The sequence below is a fragment of the Apostichopus japonicus genome, chromosome 3 (assembly GCF_037975245.1).
Source record: "Apostichopus japonicus isolate 1M-3 chromosome 3, ASM3797524v1, whole genome shotgun sequence".
NCBI lineage: Eukaryota > Metazoa > Echinodermata > Holothuroidea > Aspidochirotida > Stichopodidae > Apostichopus > Apostichopus japonicus.
In genome coordinates this window covers 5,876,196-5,900,227 of record NC_092563.1, presented here as the reverse complement: position 1 = coordinate 5,900,227, position 24,032 = coordinate 5,876,196, and the positions used below count along the sequence as shown (strand labels likewise).

The following is a 24,032-nucleotide window of genomic DNA, read 5'->3' as shown; positions in this document are numbered from 1 at the left end:
TTTATTTTGTGGCCTACCATATTTGTTCATGTTACTGTGTGGCTGTGAGGTACAGCATCACCTTAGCATAGGCTAGTAAACTAGTCAGCCTAAACGTTAGAATATATTTTGGAATAGGCTAGGCTATATACATTCACGTAAACATGATAAACGCAAGTAATTTTCATACTCCAGTTGTAACTTAGGTCTACAATGAAATTCAAGGTTGCTCTACAATAAATGCCGATCGCACTGTTAACTTATTTTCATAATTCACTGATTGTTTAAAATTTATTCCGCATAAGTTGTGTCTAAAACATAGGACTAATGACGTTAGACTATTTAGGCCTACCTATTTCTTGTATGATTGTAAGTTTTATGTAAGGGTCACTATTAGTACTGACAGTAATTTCTTCCTTTTTTAATTGATTAATCGCATAGCTCTTCTCGCGATTACTCGGTTACAGTTATGACGTCATCACTGTCATTTTTACATTGCAGAAATAGTCAAAACAAATCTTTCTCCATGGTGCACTGTCTTTATTTGTTCTTTCGTGCCTTAAAGTGTGGTGTGGAAATCTTGTTAAAACATCTACCAAACAAAAACTGTGAAAAACTTTCAATATACAACGTGTCTTAAAATCATTCATTGTAGTTAATCAAAACTTTCGAATGAATCTACGAGGCTACTACAACTACTGTACTAGCACTAATAAAAGCCAACATGCAAACAATGAATAGATGTACAGTAGCAGTGTGAAAATTACTATGCAAGGGTTTTCTGTTGGAGGTTCGATAGCAGGCACATATTTTTCACATTGAAATGAAACTACACCGCAATAGAAACACTCTATCAGACATCCGATATATGTGAACCAGGCCAGGAATGAAGTACTTGTAAAACATGTTTGAAGAAATGACAAATACTTTGGCAATCGTAAAAGATTACTAAGTTATGAATTTGCGATTATGCGCAATGATTAAACATTGCTAGGACTGAATGTTGCACTGCAAAACAAGTGTATTACTGACAAGCAAAGGCATGAATCTAACCGGAGCAGGTGCTTGCCGATTTGTAACACAGCACAGTACTAGTGTAGCATTGTGAGAACCAATATACATACTTTTGCGATATTTGCTGACAAACTGCTTTAGTGTTGTTTTCATAGGTTAGGCTATTTTTCAAAAGCAGATTATGTGTAGTGCTAGCTTGTAGTCGAGTAATCGCAACTTAGGTTTTGAGCGCGTTTAATCAACTTCCAAAGTGTAATCATGACTACTGGCAATATATCAATAACGACTATCAGCACTAGTCACCATTAAAGGCATTGAAGAATCACCCCAAACTGTGTGCCACGCTCTGAAAAAGTGAACTTTCAATTGCTTGCTAGTAATGTTTTCTGCTTGCCGCTACAAAATGCAGACAGTAATGAAACGTGATACCTTGTTATCTTTAGCTGGACCTGAGATGTGCATTGCTGTATCGTTTGTACACTGTGCTGTGGGTATTGACCGCAGCTGTATGTACTGACCGTACACTAGTGTCTAATTATCGACGGTAGCAAGCTGTGTGTATTTTCTGGGATCGATGGTGGTGTCTTACACTTCTGTTACACCTCATTCGAAACTAGGTCAGATTACTGGCATGAACCGTTCCTTTGTGCGCGAGTCTTCACACCCTTTAACCTTACTTCATTTCCCCTACAGTAACAGTAGTATCTGACATTTAAGAACCAGAGGGGAGGTAGAGGAGGGGGAGGAAATTCAAAATTTTCCCAACAGAGTTAAGTAGGGGCATATATGGCATATGCCTATTATGGAATGGCCAGAGACAGAGGCAAATGAAATCATATAGTAGAAGGGTTGGTTGAAGGTGACTGCCATGTACTCATGAAGAATTCTCTGAAGCATTAGTTGGCGTATATTTGCATGAAATAATTTCAATATTTCAGCAATGGAAGAAGTTTACAATTTATGTTTGACAAAACCAAATCTTTGTTACAACATACAGTAGCCTTCACCTTATCTTGAGTCACCGACAGTGTTGTGGTGTTGCATCTTATTGTTCCCTCCTCAACACTGGACTCACTATTGAAGATCTCCGTCAGACTGTTGTAATCTCGCACGACCATATTCTTTGTTGTTGTATCCCACCACCCACAAGGAGGTGATGACCGGCAGTGCTAAACTGTTCCGAGTTATTAGGCTAGGGAAGGCACTTATACAGCATTGCAGTATCATACTGACACTAGGCCTACTGTATCCCATCCTGTTCTCCCAAAGCTTTGCACAGGTACGTAGTACTTTATCCGGTATCGCATCGCATCGCAAGACAGTATGCAAAATGAGCAAAGTGCTACACCAGTGAAAAGTAGCAGTTTCTGTATAAGGGAACCATATTATTCTATAGGAAGTTCAGATCGTCTGAAATTGCTACACAAAATTTACACAATAAATTATTCTCTGGGTGGTGCATTTAAGATCTGCTTTATTGGTTCCAGTTATAGTACGTTATAGCTAGAAAAGTTTTGTGATTACGTAATCGACCTGCCACGATCGTAAATCCACCTCAGGTTTTAAGATTAGCCTGCATAGCTTTTTAACACCATTAGGCTCTTTGTGTAAACACTGTGTGGAAATATGTTCATGTCTACAGTGTAGTTAATCATACAGCGTTCACACAAAGACCCTCATACAAGAAAAAATATGTGACTAATTGGTGAAAAGAGGTCAGTTTACGACCTAGGCAGGTCGATTACGTAATCTCAAGAAACTTTTCCATGATAGCGTGCTATAGTTGGGGTCTATACAGCAGACCTTCAAGGCTTGCGCTGCAGGGTTTCCAGCTATATAGATTTACTTGGAATATCTGTAGAAACTACATGAATCACCCCCTAAATTGTTAGTTGGTTTTGCCTGATGTGAAATTATGTCTGACCAACTATATGTTACTTGATAATTATCAAACTTGTGCTGAAAGTTTCTGTAGATTCCTTGCAACTCTGGCTGGGATCATTCAACTAAATACAATTCTACTTTTCAGCTGAGCTGCTGAGAGTGCAAAGGTCAAGTTTTGTTGCAGTGCAAGCGTGCATGCACATAATGTGGAGAAATTTCTTAGTCCATGTAGTGCACTATGCACTATATATGCTTTTGATCGAGACTTTCTCGGGCGGGAATAGTTACAAAGTTTCATCAAAATTTTCCCTTTAATATCAACATCAAGAAGGAATGGAATATCAACGAATGATGACATTATAGAAAAATTCACATATTTGTTCTCACTTCCATTACTTGTAAGTAAATATGTAATAAGTGAAATAGTAAATCTTGCAAATTTCCAGACCAGTTAGTTATGGTTTCGACTGGGTAGTTATTTTGCAGGTCACCCCCAACCCTCTCCCTCCCCCCTGTTCCTAGGTACTGTATCAGTTCCGATCATTTAATTTAGTAGTACCTTAGTACAACCAGCGCTAAGGTCTTCAGATGTCTAAGCTAGCAAACATCTTAAATAATAATAATTAATAAATAAATAAATAATTAAACTGATCCAAAATATGAGTCAACTGATGTTACTTTATATGTACAGTATTGCATTCTACAGCATAAGTCTCCTTCTAAACAGCTTTAATAAATTCTGTACTAAACATACAATCCTTGACGTTACAATGCGATTGTGTTTGTTCATGCACGTGTTGATACTTATTGACTAAGAACCGTTCATGTGAGAGAGAGTGATTATTTTGTTTCACAAACAGTATCTATACATATATCTATATTCTATACAGACTTTATGATGATAAACGTTGCATTACTACCTAACCACTAGGACACTTAGGAGGTACAACATAATCTGCTAAGCTGTCATAGCAGATGATCCCAGTTCTAATCCTCTATTAATAGGTAATTCGGTGATACTCTGAGAAGATTTGCAGCCTTGGATTAGATTTCTTAATGAATTGGGTCAGAAAGATTGCGTACCAAACTTTGTATTAATTAGTATTAATACTACTTTTCAGATTCATATTTTGACATCTTTTGCATGCGTAATCACTGTTAACTGTTTTCATACAGTACTGTAGGTCTGAGAATTGTTAGCGTGTATGTACAGATGTATGTATGTATGTTGTGTGTATGTATGTATGTATGTATATGTATGGTGGTGGAGATTCATTTCTCTTCGACATTGTAAACTCTTAATAATCTGGTTATCATTTTCTTTGTCAGATGGATATATGTACCTTGTTTGGTTCACTGATATTTCAGCATGGGTGACAAAGAAGTCAAAAATAAGAAAGGGTTCATGTCCCGGCTGTCTTCTTTTCGGAAGAAGAAGTCCTCGTCGAAACATGGCAGTGCGTCGAGCCTGAAAAGCAGCTCGGGTGAAAATTCTGGGAAAGGCGACTCCAAGCGGAAAATGTTGAGCGACGTTGACCGAAAGAGTAAGACAAACAGCTGCGTGTCGTCGTCACAGAACAGCCTGGAGGGGCTGAACGGACGCACCCGCTCCACCTCTGACCTCATTGCAGGTTTTGAAAAGAGGCTCAGTCAACTCAGAGATGAAAAGGTGAAAACTGTAGCACAGCCATCAAAGAGGAGCTCCGAGACGAGCTCTAACTCTTCGCTGGAATCTGAGAGAAGCTCGAGAGGAACGACTGGTGTCGGCACAAACGCCGACCAGAATCCGGCGAGCCGTACCAAAGGTCACCTTAAGACTACCGCTCAGTCTACTGTAACATCTAAGAGTGGTATCCAACCCTATCGAAGTGTATTCATTGAAGGCCATGACGTGTTGGACAATCTGGAAAAGACGGACGACACCACTCAAACGGATTTCTCGCAAAGGTCTGAAGGTGACGACGATGTGGCGAGACTCGTCAAAGTCCAGTCCACGAAAACTCCCGAGACTAAAAGAGCTCACCTCTCCGCTGCCAGGCAAAATGTGGACGCCAGTGGGCAAGGCGGCGGTTTGAATAACAAGACAATCATCATAGGGAAAGAGACCTTCATCGGTCCCGACCCCTTCACCCCCGGAAGAGGTGTCGATGTGTCCCAGTTTAGATTTCAGAGCACGTCGACTCCGATGCCAAAGATCTCCGATGTCATATTGGAGCCGACTAATTCCCCTATAGGTAAGTCCAACGATGATTCAACCACCGCTAATTTATCACACGCTGATGGAATAGGGCAATTACAAGGCACAGGGGAAATGTCAATTTCCCAAATGATGCGATCAGGTGGGAACAGTACCAGACGTAACAGAAACGTCAGTGGCTCCTCGACTCAGAGAGAGTTGAAGAGGGTCGAGGAAGACGTGTGGACAAAGCAAGACACTAGTGTAGATCAGAATATAAAGTCTGCAGACACGTTAGGTGATGATAAGGGAATGAATGCTACATTTACTAAGAACCCTCTACCGCAGAACAACACAATGCCAGTTAGTCAGGTAGCATCAACTAGTGGTAATCGTACTGTCGTTCTAGAGAAAGCCATGAGACTTCCATCCAAAGGTTCCGTCGGAAGGACTCTCTCCCTAGAGTCTACGGGAGCCGACTCGCTATGTTCCGATGATCTCATGTGTGATTCAAAGTTCCTGCCGTTAGAAGAGACCACATTCCTACATAGTGGCGTGACCACAGAAACACAGCAGCCAGTCAAAGATAGCAAGAGGAACAGAACGGGCATCCAACTGAGGAAAGGAAGTGAGGGCGACAGTATCTCTTCATCGTTACCTTCATCGTGAGTATTTTCAAATCCTTATTTTTCAATCTGACATCCGAGGAGCTCTTGCGCACCAAAAACGATTCTCTTGTTATATATGAATCTTGTTTGGTTGACTGTGTGTTTACTATGTGTTGCCATGTGTTGTATAGGAAATCCCCTACAATGTGCATGCCCTAATAGTGATACAGTATGTACAGTACTCAGCTTGTACATTGAACAACGTATTGGATAGCATATATACTGTAGCATATATACAGTAGTACATATATAACATATTTAATGTGTACATGATACTACTTTACAACTATCCTGTCCTTCCCTTTCTAATTGGTAAGTCCAATGAACAAGTAACTGCAATAACTATGACAAGTAAATATTTTGGTGTGAGCATGACTATGTGAGTGCAAAGCCAGCTACGTAGCCAGCCATGTTTATAAGGTTCACCTACAGTACCTGTACGCCATGTACAGGTAGGGCTGCTTTCACGGTTGCTAGGACAATAGCTGCAGGCATAAATGTAGCTTTCACAGCTAATCTGATACTGTAGGTTAGAGTGACTCAAAATGAGCCATCTCTCTGAATGTTACTATATATATACTGTATATATTGATTCTTTACTTTATATAGACATATATACACGTACACAGTTGGTTCTGTGGTACTTGTACTGTGCATCATTGCATACAGTGTACTACTACCAAAGGTCTCTGTCAGTTTCTATCTCAAACACCCTGCTTCTCTTCTATATTGTACAGTATATGTACAGGAGATCTGTGTTTATTGCTTACCAAATATTACACAGAAGTTGTTGAAAACCACACTGAAAAGGTTCTAATTTTGACAGCCTGTTTTGATCCACATGTCCTTTTATTGTACTGTGATGAAGCGGCTTGAAGCCTGCTCTCAGGCAATGTTAATTTAGACTGTGCTATACCGTTAATTTAGCCTGTGCAACAGTGTTAATTTATCCTGTGCTGCGGTGTTAATTTAGCCTATGCTACAGTCTTAATTTAGCCTGTGCTTAAGTGTTAATTTACCCATGTTACAGTTATAATTTAGTCTGTGCTACAGTGTTAATTTAGCCTGTGCTACAGTGTTAATTTACCCATGCTACAGTTATAATTTAGCCTGTGCTACAGTGTTAATTTAGCCTGTGCTACAGTGCTAATTTAGCCTGTGCTATGGTGTTAATTTAGCCTGTGCTACAGTGTTAATTTAGTCTGTGCTATAGTGTTAGTTTAGCCTGTGCTATAGTGTTAATTAAGCCTGTGCTACAGTGTTAATTTAGCATACAGTACAGTGTTACGTACTGCTAAGGATATATAGTATTTACAGTAGGCTGGCATTACATATTGTACTATAGTGTATGGTAGTAACTTTATGCTGCTACCATTGTTGTCACACAATCATGTCAAATTAAGAATTAAAACACAATGTGATAAGAAGACAGTAACTTTGCACACAAAAAAAACCAAAAAAACTGTACATGTACAATATTGATATTTGATACGATGCTGCATGAAATCATTGAGTCACTGACATAGACTGACTTCAGCATGACCTTTTATTCTTTTGGGGGACATTTTATTTCTAGACTTAAAGATTATAACTGTTCAAGTAAATTTGCTATTTAATTCAATTATTATTACAGTAACCTGTTTAAAAAATGTTAATTTCAGAATAATACTGTGCTCATATCCCTAGATCTATTTATACAGTAAACGATGTGTAATACTGTAACTGTAAAAACCGTAAATTGCACAAAAATTGACACAGTAAATATTCTTTTAAATTTGTTTGATTCACCTGCAGTAAAGTACAGAACTGTTACAAAGAGCGATTGATAAGTCAGTCTGGATGAGTTTAATAAAGCAATTTGATCAATTCTTTAGAGATTCCTTTATACTGCACATGTACAGGTTTACATTACTACTGTACACATATATTCTGCAGACTATATTTCTGTATTATTAAGTATACGTGTACATATATACATTATGGTTGATTTTTACTCCAATCCTTTATTACAATGCTTGTCTCCATTCTGCACTCAATATAACCTACAGTAGCCTACAAAAGTTTGTATTAGCAATGTGCCCCCCACCCCCCCCCCCCTGACTTCAGGTTCAATACCCACTTCTTTTCTCTTCCAAAACTGACCAAATTTTCTGGAAAGCTCCGGGAAGTTTTATTCGTTCTTATGTCAAGATCCACCCAATCGGGTGTCCACCCATTGTGATCTACAGCGCTTTTATATACTGTGCATATATTTAATACCGGTAAACAATTCAGTCCCATCCTCCTTCTAAATTGTAACAACAGTAAAGTGTTTAGACTTTCATAATTTGTTGGAGAAACAGGACTTTTATTTTACAACCTACCAGGGAACAAATTATCCAGTATCACATAGCAGATCCTATGCAAAATGGCAGATTGTATTACAGACTTTACAGTTGTACAATTGAAACATGTACGGTATATATACAGTTTTTGAACAAGAGATCTAAATATACAGAATCAGAGCTGTCAACACTGCTACAGTAAGTATGGCATGTATACACAAAATTGGACACCTTGCCTAGACCCTTTCATATTTGTTAAATTACAATTACAAGTTTGTACATGTTGTGCACTTTGTACAATAATATGGATTCACAATCTTTCTTGTAACACGCTTTTACAGTACACAGCAGGCCTTGTACCCAATAATTTAACAATAGACTTTCCTGGAGTGTACATTTCTATACACACCATGCATGAAGTAAATGTTACAGGACTATGCAAACACAGATGTACAATCAAGTACAGTATTGCGCATATCTTCATAACCATACTGAGATCTACTGTATGTCTGTAAAGGTGAAGTCTCTGTGGCTCTTTTTAAGCTTGATGATGTGAAATTACAACTGATGAAGTCTGAGTACTTCTGTATAACATTTAGTCCTAACTATAATCTTCCTACAAATAACAATAGCACAGTGCCTGTTCTTCTCCTAAGTGGTTTTGTAATATATAATGCAAGATGCATTATAAACAGCTACTTAGAAGGACTATCGTGTACAATACTGTTTATCTTCTCTAGAGCAATGATTTAAAACTGAAAGTGTTGCATGTGATGATGTATTCCCTACATTTCTCATGTTTTAATGTTGGCCTTGTATCACCATAGCATTGCAAAAAACATAATTACGTTACTACACTTAACCCATGCCTGATTACATTGAAGCCTCGCACGTGAAGTTAATTTTTCCCCCACACACAATGTGCTGCATTATATGTATAGAGTCACAGTATAGTTAAAGCGTGCAGTTTAACAAACTTCTAACATACATTTTCAGGCGATAATTTATCCAGTATATCGCATCGCAAAATGTTATGCAAAATGAACAATTTTCTTTAGCAGTTATAAAGGTTATAATCAGAGACAAAATTCTGAGCCTTTGGAGAGCTCTGCACTACACAATATCCAAACACTATAAAAGGAATCCCTGATTTTACTGTAAAACACCCAGATTTCCTTTCCTTCCATATGGTTTTTAAGTTGTTGAGTTGTGTGTACTGCACAGTCTGCTCATGAATGTACTGTCTGGGTTTTACAAGTGGCATCTAGAGTACTTATTCTGTAAATTATGCATAGCATGATGGATCATAGCTAATATTAATTTAAAGCTGTAATATTTAACCTAGAATTGGTCATAGTATAGTGGTGACAGTAGCATGTCCTACTGTTAAAAGGCACAGAGAAATGTAATCTCTTACTCTTAGTCTCTTTACCTAGGCTTATTTATTCCTTTTATAATATTCTACAAAGAAAGGCTGAAATAAGGCATTTCAGAAGAGAAAAAAAAGATCAATGTGTTAAGTTCGTGGGACACAGAGTTTTCTGCATAAAATGTATCAAATATTTTTTTTAACTCACTCATGATATGCAACTTAATACAAGAATTTATGGTGTACAGGATTTTCAGTGTCGTGAAATTTATCATTCCGTTTTATTTGTTTTTGTTATTAATGTTTTTTCTTGATTTGAAAGCAGAAAATGACTTTTATGGTGTGAATTATCAGCATTTATAGTCCAACTCATTATTCACATGTTGCAGTACAGAACATTCATTTGTTTTTATAGCTCAGATTCATGATTTAAAGTCACATATGTTCTATTTCTATCCTCCCTGCCCAACAGCTCATCAATTCTCTCCTCATCTTCCATGAGAGGCAAATTAAATGCAGTGGAGAAGGACAGCTGTGTGGTGATTGATGCAGTGGTATACAACAGTATGGTGAGAGAACTCTCAGCCATGAGACTCATGCTACGAAAGCTTAGCACCTTGCTGCATGAGGTATGTTGACTCTCTCGGTAAAATCAGAAAACTGTAATCTTTAACGTTGGTTTATATCGGTTACAGCTCTGGAATGGGCATGAAGGGTTGGTTATCATGAAAAGGGCTGTTTTTTTTCGGGTTTTTTTTTGTTGGTGATATGCCTACTATGTGGGTATGTGTAGTGGTCAATGTAATGGACATTTAATTACATGAGGTATGTTTATTTGGCAAGATTAAAAAAAAGTTTAAATGTAGGCAACAAATCTTCTTTCAAGTATATACGATAATCTCATCGTGTCCAGTAATTCCTTACAGCAAGGGATCCAAGTTCAGACAGTTTTAGGTTCCAAGATGTTGCACTGTTACATAAACCAGTTGGTAACTTTTGAGCATAGTGCACTCTGTAGGTACAGTACAGAACACCTATTGTAATGTCACACCATGCATGTTTGTCAACCACCTGTATAGAGAAAGCAGACATGGTCCCCCTACCCCATCCCTTCCTTCCCTTCCTGTGTTGTTCTCCTCAACTACTGATAAGTGAGGTATTTTACAATATTTTGGATAAATTTGCATAAATCCTGTAATACTGTAAAATGATCACAATTTCAAGTCAACAGTGAAATGATACTAATTGCTCAGTAAACCCAGGTTATTGCACTGTTGTAGGACTTTCCAACATCCCTTTTAAAAAACATCTTGACATCTGTGTTAAAATATCTTATTGATTCAAATTTTCTGATGTGTTTGATGTTGATGTCCTACGGAACCCATCACTGACAAATTTCCACATGACTGGTGGAATGACTATACGTTTTCCATTAATAACTGAACTAAACAGTTTCACAAATACTGTACAGTAGAAAGTCTCAAATCACCCCCATGAACTCTGCGAGCGATTTTTGTTCCAGTTATTTGTTGTTATTGTAACACATATATATATATATATATTTATATATATATATATATATATAGAGTATTTATATATGTATTGAAATGTAGTACTGTGACTGAACTTTGCCACCTTGGTTATAGTGTAAAATAATACAATACCTGTATTATTAAATTCACATGATCATAGGTAGTAGACAAACTTGGTTGGACGCAAACAAGAGACGGAGCATGAATGAATGAATTTACATGTACTCTCTCGGTTACTTAGTCTCCATCTCTGATTGTGATTAAATGTGAAAGATAGCAGTACGTCGTCCAAAGAACTCAAGTGCAAACTGAAGGAAGGATTCAGGATGTGGGTGGTTATTTCCTGCTTTCTCAATCAGTTGCCATGGTTACAAGCACAATGATGGGTTTTTATGGTCTTCTAAGTGTACAATATACTGTACACACAAATAATATTAAAACAGTGCTCATCCTATTGGCTGTTCAGAGTGTATTTAAAAGTGTAAAGGTATGACAAATTATGAATGAAGCTTTCTTGTACATGTATAATTTAGTTTTTAAAAGAGTGAAGTTTGAGAGACATCGCCTTTTGAGTCCATTACAATTAGTTATCTCATTGATGCGTTAATTTGGGGGAGACTTACTGAAGGAAGAATTCATCACCAAAGAGAATAAATTTTGGAAAGCTTTTAAGATTGAGATATCATTAATATGGTATTGCTACGTACACAAAGACTTAATATTTTGCTTTCAATAATAGATGACGGGAGTGAGAATCAGTTGCAGTATTCATTGTATTGGTAAAGTTTATGTTATGTGACAAAGAAATTCAGTGACAGTTTGCACAATTGCTTAAACATCGAGGCAACGAAAACGAATCAGATTGTAAAGATTGTAGCCTGGATGCATAACTCACCCACAATTGCATCATTCATTTCTTTCTTCCCCCCACCCCCACCCCCCTCTTTATTTGGAGTAAAAACTTAGCTGTGAGGAAAGCTAAAGTTCTTTCCATAGACAGTGCCTCAGACTGGGTGTGATATAATGATCACAATAATTTCAGTGTGCCCTGGGAGCACTTTAACGCTTATTTTTTATTCGCACCAGCGGCCAAAGCTTGGGTCAGAACATTAGGCAAAGTTAGCATTTTTTTTGTGTTCAGCCCCTCTCCTAGCAGTCTTTCAAACTTATTTCAAACTTATTTCACTGAATAAATCATCTGATGTTGCATATAGCCAAAAATTCTACAGTAGTTCCAAGGCAAACACATACATGCAGGGCACTTTGTGTACACAGAGTCTTTTAAAAAAAATTTTTTTATGATGAACAAGAGTTTCTGATATTGCTATGCACAATTCATATACTATTTTTTTTTTTTTCAATCACGTTTAGTCACTCCATTGGTTAAATTAAATTAAATTGCCCCATGCCTCTCCCTCTCCCTCTTCCTCCCCCCCCCCCCCATCGCAGGACAGCTAGTGGGTGTGCTTGCTTGGTGCTTCGCAGAATACTGTGTACAATATGTAAGTGCAAGTGTGATAAAAGGTAACCGCAAAGACAGCCGGCTGCCACATTTTCCTTTTAATTAGTACCCATCTTATTATCTGTTAAAAGCAGGAAATTACTAGTGATAAATCCATGTAATAGGAGAGTAACATGTGTCAGTCACGGTTAAGATGAGCTGCATTAATCCTCTGAATGTATAAAATGTCACTTTGTCACTTCTTCTCAGGAAAAAGTCGTAAAGACGAGGTCGTCAGAAGTCCAGTGTGACCCTATGTGGAACAGATGTCATAAGGACAGTCAGACTGAAATCTCAGAACTAATGGTAAGAAGGAAGCAATGTCTCCGCAGGGTGTACCCCCCCTCCCCCCACACCCCCATCCATACACAACCTATCCTCCTCTCCAACAGCTCTGACACTGAATCACAACACATTCATGAGTCAAATTTTGAGACCAGTTGAAGGAACAAGAGCAACATACTTCTCTCTACATTTACTGCGCTCCTCACTCACCTGTCTCGACTCTACTATTGCACCTTCCCATCTACCTAGCCTAATATCTGGTAATAGTTTAGCACTGCGCCCCCTCGACCCTCCTCTGGGTCATCGCCCATCACCTCCTCCTTCCCAATCTACCATTTGTGAAGTATGTAGAACTATTCTGGTGCATTTATGTTTGTATTTATCCAAGGGTATGTCCTCCTACCCAGCCTTTGACAATGATTACAAGTAATGGCTCTTGCATGTGTATACAAGACAAGGGTACTGTACATGCATCCAGGGTAGGTCAACTGTTATTTGTTGTTTTAGTGATAGTGTGTCACACTCTTCATGAAAACATTAGAATATGGACTATATGAGTCATCGTGAAAACTGTCCAAGCAATATCATTTACAACAACTGGCTGTCGAAGGGGGGGGGGAAGTGAGGGAGGGAGGGGAAGCTTAAAGTTGTGTTACTGAATGAAATAATGCAGATAACATTCATAGTTCTTTCAATCCAGCTTACTCTTTGTTGGGGTTGTCTGTCCTCAAGATATACAACCAGTATTTCTGTAGATTGCTATAATCTCGCTTCCTTGGTATTGCCATTGAAAGTGAATAGACATAAATGATATATATAACTATTGTCAGGGGTCCAAATGTGCCTCGATTAGTCACTAGCAAATGGGGCCCAGAGGCCATGAGAACTATAGGTCAGAGGGGCCAAAGAAACACAAAAGCTAAAGAAGGATCACTTGTGACTTTGGATGGCAAGTTACATATATCATACCTACTGTATACCACCTATTGCTGAACTCCTGATCTATATATATATAATATATATATATACAAAGTACTTCCTTGATGGTTTCTTTAGAAGTAACTGTGTATAAGTCTACATAAATGCCAAATGCCTATTGTACTGTATATATCCAATGCAGAATGAAAGTCCTCCCTGTACAGAGCCAGAGAAATGTGGAAATTGAAGTAAAAACGTTGTTTCCGGAATCATTTCAATTCAGTCATTACAAACACAATTGACGACTTGCCAAAAGTGGACTCGTTATTATTATTGTTGTTTCGTTATTTACCCAAAGGATATTAAAGTGGTTATTTCATTTCCTTGTAACCTGTTCATACACATTAAACTTAAAGGGGGACACTACTAACCCAACCATCATCTTTAACTTTAATATGTGACAGAAATATTTGTGATAAACGAATACACCAAACAGCTGAGGAGAAAATCATCTAAGTTTGGTTTGGGAGATAACATTAGGAAACCCTCCACTCACTCGATTAACAATTATTTGTTCATTTTATTCCTTTGTCTTTACTTCTCAGAATTCTTCCTCGGTCAGTGTTGCTTCAGTACAGTGCAACATTCACCCTGAAAAACTGACCTGCGGAAGCCAATATGAAAAGCCAAGGGTAATACTTTTAATTTCCTTCATTCCTCTCTTTACCTGTCCCTCCTATACACATGCACTTTGATTTACAGACTACCAAATTTACCTGCAAATATACAACATTTATAAGCCCCCCACCCCCCCCACCTCTAAATACCTGTATTGACTGGTTTAGTTACACCCATCTACCTAGCTTATTATTGATAAAAGGAAGAGATATTTCGATAATTTCATTTTTCCAAAGGTAACAGAACTTTGATTTGAAAATGAATATAGTTTTATAGTAATTTATGACTTTCAACATCTTGTGTCATAATCCTACAGAACTACCTATATAACCTACAGTATAATATATTTATGCCACTGGGCTGTATTCAAAGTTCACTTATCTGTACTATAAATTGCTGTGAAAACTAAACCCGAAAAATACCAATTGGGTCATATGTCATGTAGCTACTGACACGAAGCAAACTGATTACAAAAGATCTCACCATCAAATACAGTGGAACAGCTGACTTTTCTGTTAGTTTGTTGCGGTAGTTAAAGCTTGCATCAGCTGTTTCAAGATCTTGAGAAAGCCTGTTATTTATGAAAACATCAATAACACTCAGACCAACCCCCAAAAGTATTAACCTTTAACACAGTGCTCAGATGTGCCTCTCTTAAAATAGGAATGAAGTTGTTTATTGCAAATCGTCTCAAACAGAGGAAAGATTGCATAGTTTATGTAATACAGTTTCACGTATAGTTTTATTCTAGCACTGGGAACTGGAATTTAGACTCTGAGATGCAACCATTTATATTATAGACGTCATATTCCAAGCTCTGTTTGTTGCTATTGTACCAGACTGTGCTTCAACTATCGTTTCCTAGGTACATACAGTCATGTAGTGTGGTGAACTATGACTTCATAGTTCATTTAGTGTAACATACATAGTTTATTATTGTGGGAACTGATACTTAGACTCAAGATGTAACCAGTTTCATTAGAGACTTCGTGTTCCAAGCTCTGTTTTGTTTTTAATTGTACCAGACTCTGCGTCAACTATCGTTCCCTACGTACATATGGTACATGTAATAGTGAGCTATGACTTCATAGTTTATTCGTACTGTGTAACATATATACTTTATTATACTGGGAATTGAAACTGAAACTTTCATCATAGACTTCATGTTCTAAGCTCTGTTTTATGTATTGTGCTAGGCTATGCTTCAACCATTGTTCTCTATATGTACATACAGTACACGTAAGATTAAATACTTTTCATTCCCACCCTTGTTCTCTTTATGTATACAGCAGTATTATGTACATTAATATGTTATCTGTTTTCTCATCGTATAGGAACTAGTCAAGCCATCTAGACTGGCAACTCCTACCAGTAAACTAACAAAGCCACGAACCTCTCAACCTAGTTCAAAGGTAGGTTTGTCCGGGCTATAGTTGGCACTATGAGTAAAATTTGTTTTCATTAAGTTATCATGATAATCATATTTAATGTAAACAAACAATGAAATCAACATTATTACAATAGAACCATAAAGGTCATGATTACACCACGTTGCACCTCTTATCCGATTCTTCTCTTTACATGGAGACCGATCACATGCTCAGCAAAAGGTTTTTTATAGGGAGATACTATTTATAGAGGGAGGGGTGCAGACGAATGGAATTTTTATAATCAAGATATCGGAGATGTGCTGAACACTTTAGTCATACAGTAGATGGGATTGGGGATTGAAATTGACTCCATTCTCACTTCCAATCCAATCAAATAATCCCAAAGTTTGTGAAAATCTTAGCCATTGTATCATTTCCAGAGGCTGCTGATTAGATTCTTTTCTTGTTAGAAGGAAAATTCCTTTGGCCAGTTCACCCTCCTCCACCTCCCCTTCCTACTTTTCTTCCCATGACCAAGCAAAATTGGCCATCTAAACCCATGTTAGCTGTCACTCTTGGCTAACAATCATTCATTATTGACAGAGCTATATATGGTAGTTAACTGATAGCAGTACTCAAACCTAGGACATTAGAAATAGCTGTCACCTTGTTTGGCTGCTGTAGTGTAGTGAAAGCGAAAGCTGACCGACCAGTTAATTCTTGTAACACACAACAAGATCAATCAATGTTGCAGTTGTCATAACATATCTCCATCTGTAGTGTAGTGAAAGCAAAAGCAGACCGACCAGTTAATTCTTGTAACACACAACAAGATCAATCAATGTTGCAGTTGTCATAACATATCTCCATCTGTAGTGTAGTGAAAGCGAAAGCTGACCGACCAGTTAATTCTTGTAACACACAACAAGATCAATTAAGTTGCAGTTGTCATAACATGTCTCCATCTGTAGTGTAGTGAAAGCAAAAGCAGACCGACCAGTTAATTCTTGTTACACACAACAAGACCAATCAAGTTGCAGTTGTCATAACATATCTCCATTCGTTTTATGCAGCTATGTAAGGCCGCTGTCATAACACATCCTCCAATGTTAAGAGGGTGTACTATAAAATATGTTCACTTCTCACCTAGTCCTCAATAGCTTCAAGGAATTTTTTGGTCTTTCAAAATCCCTGAAAACATCAGCACATTATGGCCCCATTTCTTGCGCAGAACCTACTCTGGATAACAAAGGAAGATGGCTTTGCCTAAATACTGAAAAAAGTGAGAGAGAGATAGAAGAAAAATTGTAAATGTAAAGCATTTTTATCTTGTCATTTTTGACAGGAATTTTTTTGTTAGAAAACTAGGGGTGTAAGATTTTGATCAGGTAGTAGCAACTTTATGGATACAGAAATCACAAAAGTCCCTCTAAAAGGGGAAAGATTAGATTTTTTTCCCCCTCTGTCCCTTTGAACAGCAACCAATTATACCCGTAAGAAATATGCAAATTGGGGGAACCTGGCACCTCAAACCTGGGAGAGTAGAAGCTTCCCACTGTTATCAATTTAAAGGTTGGCAACCCTTTGAGACAAGAGAGAAGAAAGAGCCTGCTAGTTTCAAAATGTCAGAACCATTTACCTATGACGAAGTATCAATGCAGTTTGTTGACAGCTTGGCTTCCTTTGCAGAAACAAATAGTAGTTTCATCTATGCTTGCCTTCATTCTTGTTACAAATAGGAGAACATTCACACATTTGTCGGACACATTCTTCATGCGTTATGCTTTGAACTGAAGTTACCCTAGCAAGCATAAGATCATTGTGACTTGATTTATGTTGTTGTTTATCTCAATGTTCTTGGAGGGGGAGGATGAGGGGGGGGGAGGGGCAAGGGGTAGTTAATTTAAATGTTTGCTTCAGCTAAAAATCAATTCAGTACTGTACATGAATAATAATTTTTATGCTGCATTAACTGAAGACAAAGTTGCCCCACCTACATCATCGTTTATGGGAAGGACAAGTTTAAGGTTCTCTGTGATAAATTCCTTTGCTGTGGTTTTAGCAAGTTCCCAGCCGCATCATGCTAATCTTATACAGTAAATTCCCAAAGCAAAGTGCAAGGTCTATATGTCATTTAGCTTGTAACTACATATTTCTTTAAAAGTCCTGCCTGTCAGTCGAAAAAAGGGATAGTCAATTTGAAAAAGTTGAGTGAAAAATGATTTTCTGCACCAGGCCAACGATTTGACGACAGGGCTCCTGGGTAGTATTTTTTAACGTGAGAAGCCAATACTGTTAAACTTGTTCAAGTCATTTCTTTTGGACTAATGGTATGACTGCTGTTATTACTATTACAAGATACTGCTGCAAGTTAATAGCAACAAGCTAACTTGAGATGTGTGATATCTTCAATATTTTGATTTATTCTGTGGGTAAGATTCTTTGTAAATTTTTTTTATGGGGTTGCACCTTGAAAAGTATTGCGCAGGTTTAAATTTGTGGACAGTCAAAAGAATTTTTTCCAAATATGATTGTATTGTAGTATATTGTTAGATATAATCAATGTTTTTAGTTTGTGTGTATGCTGTAACAATGGTCTGCTCATCTCTTTTGTGTCCGGTGAACGTGTCGTGCTGTAAAATGACATTTATTCAGAATACCGATGATAGTTTTATGTAAATGAGTGTATTAATTATTACTGTCTAATTTCATTCGAGTCTTTTGTGTTTCATCATAGCAACAGTCTTGTGTGTTGATTAATTTCCACAGGTATAAAACATTGCATGGGTGTCACAATTAGTGCTAAAAAATATGCACTGTGTGAGTCAGCAGTGTCTTAATATACTTTCACTTAATAATCTGGTTAAATGCTTTTCACAAAGACTAAACCAATACAAATATTGACTTTATATCACACTAGCACTATGAGATTTGTCCAGTTCCCAAATTTTGGTTCTTTGGAAAGGAATGGATAAAAGAAAATATTTTCTGAAAATAATGACTACGGATGCTTCACTTTGAAAGCTTTCAGCCTTTGGGATTTCAATATTACTGGAATTGGAATGTACTTAACACCTCAGATGTAATATTGATCAATGTGATTTTCTATGTTAACCCGTTTCTCTTTTTCCACCGTGTCGTACATTTACATTCCGTATAAAAATTTGGCATCAAAAGGTCCCAAGATCGGCAACGGAGCCCACGGCATCCTCAGCCAATGTGGGAAGAGTAAGGTAGCATACATGTGTTAAAACTCCTCTTGGTTTGTGCATCCTGCTCGTACAATGAATGCACTGTTGTTGTATTATTATTACTACTACTACTCTGTGCATGCCACATACGTATGCTTCTGTGTTACCTGTTACCCCTGTGGGTCTAAGCTGAGATCAAGGATGGCTCTGATACATATATATATAGTTCGAAGGTTACTTCACAGTTTTAGCCCTGGTAACACTTGTGCGATTCGAGTAACAGTTCAACTACTGCATCTGAAGTGAAAGTGAATGAAAATTCAACAAACAGTTCAACTACGTAGCTGAACTAAAATAGTTGAACTATCTGAATTGAAATGGATGAACTGTCTGAATAGAAAGAATGAATTAGATACCCTGAGCATCATATTCATGCCCTAAGGTCCCATCCTCCAAGTTTCTCCTTTTGATCACCATCCTCTCTTTCATCTGATTTTATTTGTCATAGTTTTGATGCAGATGTTTAGCCTTTGCTTTCCCATTCAACTTTGATGTCCTTGTTAGATACATTGCTATGTTGTTAAGTTACCACCATCCAGTTTCCTTCCTTATATCGTACGAATTTTGCCCTATCGTCCCGACGACGAGGACGGAGTCAGGAGTGAATTTTAGATCATATATGTACTACCACATATAACAGCAAGTAAATCAATATATTAAACAATCATCTCACATCAAAAGTTATGCCCTGCAATGTATGTGAAAGAAAAAACCTGTGATAACTGCATTAGAATGTCTGTACATGTTGATCAGGAGATTGCGTGCGTACGTGGGAATAAATTTAGCCTGAGAAATGTGTCGGGTGCACTGGAGGTTGGAAGGTTCATTTTGTGAAATCCAGACAGTAATAAGAGAGAACAGTGGTTCAAGGAAAGGTTACCTCATCTCTGACTGTGCCCTAACTCTTTAAGACACACTGTTCCTAGAAAGTGCCGTTGGTTCTGCACTTTATGAACAGCAGGAGTACTTAATAGGAGGTCGGCAGTTCAAATCCAGCCCCTGGGCCGACGAAAGAGACATCAGCCCACCATCTTGTACTGAACGGGTAATGCAGGGCCTTAAGGGCCTGAAGCTGAAGTGCCCTATCGGCCTAGAGTACTGTACTCATTGTACACATTGCTAAAGATAAGGTGTAGAGTGATTTTGATATCTGTCCTGCCGTTTTACTCCAAAAATGTTTTTGATCTAGCCCTCATAGGAAATGATTTAGCATCACTGATCAACAGAATCAGTATGGTAGACACTCTATGCGACTGTAAGTGAATAGCAAACATGATGAAATTGCCAACTGAATGGGACATAGAAGAAATCAATTGTTAAAAAGACAAACATATTTTCTTTTCCTACTCCCTTTGCTTTTCTCATTGTTTTTACTTTATCCTAAGTTTAAAGTCCTATGAATTTTCTTTAGCTCTAACCCAGTTAGTTATTTCTTGAGAAAGAGAATTCCCTTTCTAGTATAGAGTACTATCCATGGTACCTCTCCTTTAAGCAGAATATCGAGTGTTCACGAGTACTTATTATGGCAAGAAATTCTGGAGAGGTTTTTCTGCAAACCCATGTGGAGTTGATCAAAGTTCGGCCCTTCAGTCTCCTGCAACTCAAGTCTTGTCGAGATGCATAAATTGTTTGTCTTCGTCGTTATTAAGTCGTAGTATAAACTGATATTTGAATCTAGCATCTTACCGTTTTCTGTTTTTAGCAGTAAATTGTACCAGAATTGGAAACTGTTGACCATTTCTGGAATACAGTATATATCTGCTGTTAAAGAAATGCCTGATAATTCGATAGGCAGGCAGGGTGTGTCAAAAGAGGTGGGGGGGGGGGAATGGGAGAGAAGGGCTAAAAACTTTTTAACTTTGATGGCCTGCTGCAATAATACTGGCTGCAAGCTGCATGGTATCTTGGTTTCCACAGTATGGAGATTACAGGCTTCCTTATTATTATTATGAGTAGCCTTGTGCATAAGTTTTATATTTATTTTGTAAAATTGAACTCTGTCCCATAAATAATAACAGTTACCGCAATGACTACTTTCCTTCTATCTATCATTTTTTAAACTTTAATCATGTGGAAAGCTCTCAAACATATCATGTTTTAAGCAAAAAAACAACAACAAATGCATTGCCTCGTCATATGTACAAAAGTACCACCTTCTTCAGTGACTGTGTAACAACAGTGACAAGAAGGATAGAATATTGCATTAATTGGGAAAAAATTGTTGATGTTCTTTGAGTATCATAGAGTGTTTGGTGAAGACCATGAATTCATCTATGGTTTCATCTGTAGAAATGGAGTTTGAATGAACTTTGCCTCATAAAAGTATTACAACTGTTCCCTTTGCTATAAACAAATTTACCCAGCCATTCCCTTGCTTGAAAATGCCTGTTTTTTTTTTCTCCTCTTGTAAATGCTGCTCTTTTCAGGACCTAACAATTGATGTCTGAACTGGCCTGCAGTTATCAGTTTCCAAAATTGCAGGCTGCATGAATGTATCTTGATTTTGTTTTGTTTTTTCTTGCGTGTGTATCTAATTTTACACAGTATTTTATTAAGGATTGCTGCAGATGCCATGGTCTTTGAAAATCTTTCGCCGTTACCTTTATAGATAGCGCAAAAGTCCACTTTCAAACAACAACAACAACGAAAAATTGTGTCATGAAAATGCCTGCTGGTGCCTCAAGTAAACATTGTTACATCCAAACAGTACATAATACCTACCTGGTCTCCAAAACATTGGCCTATTATTTTTTTATGACAGACTGGAAGATCTTTACCAAAATACCACAGTAAACTAGTGGGTTTTTTCCTTTTAAATCCAACTTTCAAAATTTTTACAATCTATTTTTTTTTTTTTGATTACTCAAAGTTCAGCCTACGTATACCTTTAATTTCTCAGCTCGAAAATAACATCTTTTGACAGTAACCAGGGAATTAAGAGACTGTGAGTATAAATGACAGCCTGCCGCCTCGCACACAGAAACATATTATCTAAGCTTTGCCATTTTTCTTTTTTTTCTGTTGGTGCCGTCTGTATTGCCTGAACATGAAATATTTTTTAAATTTAATTTTTTTAATCAAACGAGCATATCTGCCCTTTCACACCAAAAATTTTGTCTTAACAAGCAGCATTATTTTTATACTTATAAATGCATCTTCTAATTCTTAAAATTTTCCTCAACTGCAAAAGGCTAAGCTTTTATCTAATAGCCAAATCTGCTTCGGAGACATGTATAGGAGGAGAATTCCCGCTTTGCTTAATAATACATATATTCTCTGTCTCTTCTAGTTGAAGACCTTTTTTTTTTTACTAACCAATCAATGGAAGGTTATAGAAAATAATCTAAAAGCATCTGTTTTCCTTAAGACAGGAGACCTGCTAATCTGACATTGTAAAATGTGCAGTGTATGAGTGAAACTGTTTCTGATATCAATAAAAAATAATTCCTGTTTTCCCTGCTGAAGTGAATTGAGGAGAGAAGTTAATTATAGACTTTTAAAGAGCAATGCAAACTTTCTTTAGAATTATTAATTTGGTGGGTGCGGTCTCATCTCTTTTCATGTATTCATATTTATAAGAAATGTACCTGTCAGGAAATATATTAGCATGCAGAAAACGGAAACGGCTGGCCAAGTTATATTGCTTGCAAGGAAATATTTTAGAGTAGAATTCTGTTTCATAGTCATCCATTTTGAGCCTGCCTTAAGACTTTGGAGGATCAAATTTGAAAGCTAATTTCATTACTGAAAGAAATTATTGAAAAAAAAAATTCAATTTTGTAAAATAAAACTGGCCCATCGAAGCATTTCATTGAAGTTAGAAGAATCGGTCTCTTAAAAGAGAGAGAGAGCTGTGACACTGAAGCTTAATAAGTCATGTGTCCTATGTAGTCTGTACCATCTACCCTATTATGAAACTTCTGATTTTTTTTGTTCTCGTCACTTTGAAAAAGTTCAAGCATTTGCCTTCGTCGAACACTCTGAAATTCATCACTCTATGATCGAATCACCGCTGTGGTGTGATTAATACCGTCTAAATACTTATTTCAGTAAATGTTTTACTGAAATATTTCACCTCATCTTTCAATTCCTTGCACTGTGTATGTTTATTTCCTCCTATTTTGAGAGGGAGAGGATTGTTTTGCCTGTTTCTTGATCAAGAATGTAATTGATCGTAATTGATAATAACTTTTGTTCCATTCATTGTTCAATGGTCAGATTTATTCTGTCTGTCCATCTGTCTCTTGTAAAATGTGTCCTCAAGCTTTTTCCGCGAATTCGAGGAATATCCATGATTTCTTTTCTACCTCGGGGACAGAAACTATTATCCTAACACACTGTAGCATACGCAAACTGGAGCCTATACCGCCATTTTTGCAAAGTTCTGTGATTTTTTTTTTCACCCCAGGCTCATCCCTGTATATACTGTATATAAAGAATGTCAAACTTTCTGTGCAGATCTCTGCTGAGACTGAGCAAAGACCTTTGTGATATCTTGCAGCCATCTCTCCCCTTGGAGGTCTGTGTAATTTATGAACACAATTGTGTCTGAATTAATTCTAGAATTTGCACCGCAATGCAAATGTGTAGAAAATGCACCATTACTTACAGTGTGAACTATTTTATTCAACAAAAAGCAAACTTGGCAAAGAGTAGCCTTTTTTTAAAGTGAAGTATTTCATCGTTGGGCTAAACTGTGCATCGCGGTCCCTTACATTCACTAGCCTAATGTCACATACATAGAGGTCATATGCATCTGTGTGATGATATTAAAGTTTGTTTCTGATATTTAAGATGATCTTTATGGGAGTGAAGCTGCTTAATTAATGTCCAACAGAAAATAGTATTCTATGTCTTTGCAGTCAGGAAACTTGTTTCAGATTTCTCAGTTTACTTAAAGTTTCAATTTGTGGTCTTATAATAAACTTTTTAGAGTATTTTTAAAGTAATTTATATCCTCAAAAAGGTACAGATAGTCCCATGCAAACCCTCCCCCCCCTTCATGCAGGTGTACTGCATATCATGATAGAGTTGAATGCATGCATATATGCTGAAGGTAGCATGTTAACATGGAATGTAGGTG

The 24,032-nt window shown here is 37.3% G+C and overlaps 1 protein-coding gene across 2 annotated transcripts in view; it reads left to right on the top strand.

The window, feature by feature from the left end:
- The window catches only part of LOC139961371 (uncharacterized), a 40,494-nt gene that overhangs the window by 358 nt on the left and 16,104 nt on the right, over positions 1 to 24,032 (top strand). For both annotated transcript variants that reach the window (XM_071960519.1, XM_071960523.1), the window contains exons 2-6: positions 4,207 to 5,718; positions 9,887 to 10,043; positions 12,658 to 12,753; positions 14,256 to 14,342; positions 15,663 to 15,740. In XM_071960519.1, the coding sequence (XP_071816620.1) occupies positions 4,247 to 5,718; positions 9,887 to 10,043; positions 12,658 to 12,753; positions 14,256 to 14,342; positions 15,663 to 15,740 (1,890 nt within the window). In that variant the 5' untranslated portion in view covers positions 4,207 to 4,246. The remainder of the gene's footprint in view (positions 1 to 4,206; positions 5,719 to 9,886; positions 10,044 to 12,657; positions 12,754 to 14,255; positions 14,343 to 15,662; positions 15,741 to 24,032) is intronic.